Source organism: Cyprinodon variegatus, unplaced genomic scaffold (assembly GCF_000732505.1).
Source record: "Cyprinodon variegatus isolate N-32 unplaced genomic scaffold, C_variegatus-1.0 Scaffold1042, whole genome shotgun sequence".
NCBI lineage: Eukaryota > Metazoa > Chordata > Actinopteri > Cyprinodontiformes > Cyprinodontidae > Cyprinodon > Cyprinodon variegatus.
Genome location: NW_015151495.1, coordinates 248,862 through 254,334, shown reverse-complemented (window position 1 = coordinate 254,334; position 5,473 = coordinate 248,862). Strand labels below are relative to the sequence as shown.

At 36.1% G+C, this 5,473-nt stretch overlaps 1 protein-coding gene across 1 annotated transcript in view; it reads left to right on the top strand.

Annotated features, from left to right (window-relative positions):
• LOC107100992 (structural maintenance of chromosomes protein 1B-like) overlaps positions 1-3,936 on the top strand; it is a gene marked incomplete at its 5' end in the record, with an annotated part of 24,718 nt that extends 20,782 nt beyond the window's left edge. The window contains 4 exons of the mRNA XM_015399720.1: positions 70-179; positions 1,831-1,900; positions 3,444-3,554; positions 3,645-3,936. Of these exons, the coding sequence (XP_015255206.1) occupies positions 70-179; positions 1,831-1,900; positions 3,444-3,554; positions 3,645-3,788 (435 nt within the window). The remainder of the gene's footprint in view (positions 1-69; positions 180-1,830; positions 1,901-3,443; positions 3,555-3,644) is intronic.
• Between the last annotated feature and the right edge of the window lie 1,537 nt (positions 3,937-5,473).

Sequence of the window (5,473 nt, the reverse complement as noted above, 5' to 3'; positions counted from 1 at the left end):
CTCTGTTACCGGGCAGAACATTTTTAAACTGGTATGAATCCATTTGAACAGATGTTTTCCTTTTCACAGCTTGATCACTGCATGTTTAGTCGCATTTTGACCCTGGACCTGCGTCCCTACCCGCTGGCTGAAGAGGAAAACGACAAAGCAAGAGCTGAGGAGGCCAGAACCGACACAAGGCTGGAGTCTTCTACCCTGAAAAAGACTCCATGAAGTCATCGTTTCTTTGTGTTTTACCTGAAAATGTTCTGGTTCTTAAAAGTTTTTATGCCTGCAGGTGTTTTGCTAATGGTAGCAACTAGTCTGTTGATAATTTTACTATGAAAAATAGAAGTAACCTGAGTTCTCTAAGTGTTTTTTTTTCTAGGCTAGGTTTCAATGTTTTTATTGACACCTTTGATTGTTAAGGTTTTTATTCATTTTAAGGTCGGGTGGGTTTGTTAATTGTTAAATTTTGTCATTTCCTGACAGTAATACAAAAAAGTTTAAAAATTATTCGGTTTTTAAATAGCTTGTTTTCATGTTGGTAATGTTTGCTATATAAAAATACATTAAACAAAATACAGTATTCTTTTGTTTTATTCTCAGCTTGTTACTGTTTTAGATTTTCTATTTCTGAGTCAATGATTGAATACTTTAAAAATATGGACTATAAAGCAGTAAGTTTATCTTTTCATGTTATTTAGCATAATAATAATTAACTCAACTAAATGTAGAAATACCAGGTCATTGTTGAACCTGGTATTTCTAAGAATGGAGTCTTAAAGGAATATTGGGAAATGAAGGAAATAAAAAGGATAATCACAGATTAAGAAAAGCATTATTTATTTATCTACAGAATAAAAAGTAAAAAAATAGAATTAGATGTAAAGTAATGTTGCTACACACTCATGTACAGTAGATGCGGGAAAACACCTTAAAGTTGCTTGCGTTCCGCCATAATAGAAAAGAAGAAGAAGAACTCCGATTTAGTGCATTGATCAAGATGAAACATCCTATCTGGAGCAAATAGCTAGCAAACAGGGTTATGTCCATATTTCACCTCAGGCATTTATAATTTATAGAATTATGATCATTCATTTTTGTATACCATTGTTATGTTAATTAATTATTGAGGTACAATCTCACAAATTGAGAGTTATAAAGACAATATGGGTTTAAACTTGGGATTCGTAAAAGCAGTCCAGCTCCTGTCAACTACATGATGACAGCTCTTCAGCTTTCTCAGAGGGTTTCTACAGAATTCAGAAAGTGAAACGTGATTGGTCGAAAGTAAGCCCAAAACTGGGACGTGATTGGTCCAACAGAAGATTAGGCGTTCACTGATTGGCTGGTTGGAGGACGAGGATAAATGTTTGATCCCTGTGTAAGAACAAAAATGGCACGAATGCACAGGAAAGTAGTGTAGTAGTGAAGTGACTAGTAAAGTAATTATTCTTATAGGGAATTTAGCTTATTTAGTTTTGGATTTAAAACATGATGTTTATCCGAAGCTGGTCTTGAACCCGCGATTCTTGGTTCTGACTGCTTCCTTCCTCCGCCGCTTTGCATAGGACACAAAATTCACAAATTCTTTCATTCTTAGCATTAAATTATTTTAATGCTGTTTAATACAGGTCTACTGTTTTGGACAATTTATACTGAAACCTGCAATTATAACATTCATATAAGGGTAGCTCCAGAAGGTGAAACGTGATTGGTCAAAAGTGAGCCCAAATTAAGCCCAAAAGTGAGACTTGATTGGTCCACCAGAGGATGAGGCGTTCACTGATTGGCTGGTTGGGCTTCCTTTACTCTAGCAGTGCGATGGCTGCCCCGTGATGCCTCCAGGATGTCATGGTGCGGTGCTACTGGGGAAACAGCTCCCATCATCTCCTGCATTTGGGAGCCGGAGCAGAAGGTAAGAAATCAGACTGTGGAACAATGTAAGGTTTCTCTGGTTGGTAGCGGTCATCCTCAAAGCGGAAACAAAGCTGTCATGGCCGACGAACTTTGTCAGTTTGTTGGTAATTGTTGCTAACTCTGGTCCCTGCTAGCATCCATGCTAGGCTGTTAGCAGGAGCACAGATGTGGATTTCAGCTCCATGAGGAACATGTTTACTGATAGAATGACATTATGGCCACACTGAGTTTAACTACATTAGCAGTAGTTTATGGAAAGAGTTCTCAGAAGAAAAAAAAAGTTTTATAATTAAATCTCAAATGCTGGTATTTCTGTTAATAAAACACTGGTTTCTTTCTCACTGCACCACTTTTCCTAAAATAGACCCAAACTTTTTTGGTTTGTTTTTCTTGGTTTGTACTAGAGCTGAATATTAATCAGATTAATTGTGATTAATTGATTATTGAAGTAAACATCCACTAATTTAGTAAATAATTAATCAGTAACTGGAGTATAGAGACTCTAAAACATGCATACAGACCAGAAAACAAGCATTCAGAAAGAAAGAAGACAGAAAAATCAGAGGGTGGAGTTAAACAGCACAGAACAGTTACACACAGGCCAAGCAGCTACCAGGCAGTGGAGCTGTTAGAGGAAAAGAAGCAACTGCTGCAACAATAAATTATAAACATGTTATTCACATCCAATGATTGGTTGGGACAAGTAGGTTGGTCAAAAATTTTGGTAGGGACATGTTGCTATGGTCCCTATGCAAACTTACGCCCATGTATGTGAAAATGTTTTAGTTTCACCTGATTTAATTTTGTAAAAATCTTAAAGGAACGTTTTATTTTCCAGTTATTCATAAAAAAAAAAATCAGATTACCCAGTTAGCAAACTAATTGATGTTTGCAGCCCTAGTTTGTACATATAATAAAAAAAAAAAAAAAAATATATATATATATATATATATATATATATATGGTTAGAACAAATTTATTGTATCACTGACACTGTTGAACTGCTGCAGGTAGGTTAGAAATAATCCCATTATGTGGTTTTAGGGNAGATCAGGTTCTCTTTACCTTTGGAGGTGGGCTTTCCTCTTCATTTCTATTGGTCTGCTGGACATTAGCAGCATTTAATTGGTGAAAAACAAATGTTGTTGTTGTGGTTCGAGTGAAGAGGATCTTTTAAACACGAAAATAATCCAACATTTAAAATTCCATCTGAAAAATAGGTAAAAATACAAAATCTGTTTGAAAAAATAAAATCCAAAAAAGAAAATTAATTTAAAAAAAAAAAAAAGCTGAGAAAGCAGAAAAATAACTCAAACCATTTATTGAAACATTTTTTTTTGTTTTATTTCTGGGTTGCTTTTTTTTCCATTGACAAAATGTCCTCCACAGTGTGTCGGTCATTATATCCAAAATCAAAAGGATGTGTTGATTATGTCAGGAGAGCAGGAAACTGGGAAAACGGAGTCATCCTGTAACTGAACAGCTTTACTCTGACACTGTTTGTCCGTTTGTTTATAACGGATTGGCTTTGACTCCTCCAGGTGACCAGCTTCATCAGAGAGGAGTCCAAAGTGAACATGCAGATCATTGTCATTTCCCTGAAGGAGGAATTTTTCTCCAAAGCTGATGCTCTTCTTGGAGTCTGCTCCAATGTGAGGAACTTTCAGAACCCCCTCTGTTACCGGGCAGAACATTTTTAAACTGGTATGAATCCATTTGAACAGATGTTTTCCTTTTCACAGCTTGATCACTGCATGGTTAGTCGCATTTTGACCCTGGACCTGCGTCCCTACCCGCTGGCTGAAGAGGAAAACGACAAAGCAAGAGCTGAGGAGGCCAGAACCGACACAAGGCTGGAGTCTTCTACCCTGAAAAAGACTCCATGAAGTCATCGTTTCTTTGTGTTTTACCTGAAAATGTTCTGGTTCTTAAAAGTTTTTATGCCTGCAGGTGTTTTGCTAATGGTAGCAACTAGTCTGTTGATAATTTTACTATGAAAAATAGAAGTAACCTGAGTTCTCTAAGTGTTTTTTTTTCTAGGCTAGGTTTCAATGTTTTTATTGACACCTTTGATTGTTAAGGTTTTTATTCATTTTAAGGTCGGGTGGGTTTGTTAATTGTTAAATTTTGTCATTTCCTGACAGTAATACAAAAAAGTTTAAAAATTATTCGGTTTTTAAATAGCTTGTTTTCATGTTGGTAATGTTTGCTATATAAAAATACATTAAACAAAATACAGTATTCTTTTGTTTTATTCTCAGCTTGTTACTGTTTTAGATTTTCTATTTCTGAGTCAATGATTGAATACTTTAAAAATATGGACTATAAAGCAGTAAGTTTATCTTTTCATGTTATTTAGCATAATAATAATTAACTCAACTAAATGTAGAAATACCAGGTCATTGTTGAACCTGGTATTTCTAAGAATGGAGTCTTAAAGGAATATTGGGAAATGAAGGAAATAAAAAGGATAATCACAGATTAAGAAAAGCATTATTTATTTATCTACAGAATAAAAAGTAAAAAAATAGAATTAGATGTAAAGTAATGTTGCTACACACTCATGTACAGTAGATGCGGGAAAACACCTTAAAGTTGCTTGCGTTCCGCCATAATAGAAAAGAAGAAGAAGAACTCCGATTTAGTGCATTGATCAAGATGAAACATCCTATCTGGAGCAAATAGCTAGCAAACAGGGTTATGTCCATATTTCACCTCAGGCATTTATAATTTATAGAATTATGATCATTCATTTTTGTATACCATTGTTATGTTAATTAATTATTGAGGTACAATCTCACAAATTGAGAGTTATAAAGACAATATGGGTTTAAACTTGGGATTCGTAAAAGCAGTCCAGCTCCTGTCAACTACATGATGACAGCTCTTCAGCTTTCTCAGAGGGTTTCTACAGAATTCAGAAAGTGAAACGTGATTGGTCGAAAGTAAGCCCAAAACTGGGACGTGATTGGTCCAACAGAAGATTAGGCGTTCACTGATTGGCTGGTTGGAGGACGAGGATAAATGTTTGATCCCTGTGTAAGAACAAAAATGGCACGAATGCACAGGAAAGTAGTGTAGTAGTGAAGTGACTAGTAAAGTAATTATTCTTATAGGGAATTTAGCTTATTTAGTTTTGGATTTAAAACATGATGTTTATCCGAAGCTGGTCTTGAACCCGCGATTCTTGGTTCTGACTGCTTCCTTCCTCCGCCGCTTTGCATAGGACACAAAATTCACAAATTCTTTCATTCTTAGCATTAAATTATTTTAATGCTGTTTAATACAGGTCTACTGTTTTGGACAATTTATACTGAAACCTGCAATTATAACATTCATATAAGGGTAGCTCCAGAAGGTGAAACGTGATTGGTCAAAAGTGAGCCCAAATTAAGCCCAAAAGTGAGACTTGATTGGTCCACCAGAGGATGAGGCGTTCACTGATTGGCTGGTTGGGCTTCCTTTACTCTAGCAGTGCGATGGCTGCCCCGTGATGCCTCCAGGATGTCATGGTGCGGTGCTACTGGGGAAACAGCTCCCATCATCTCCTGCATTTGGGAGCCGGAGCAGA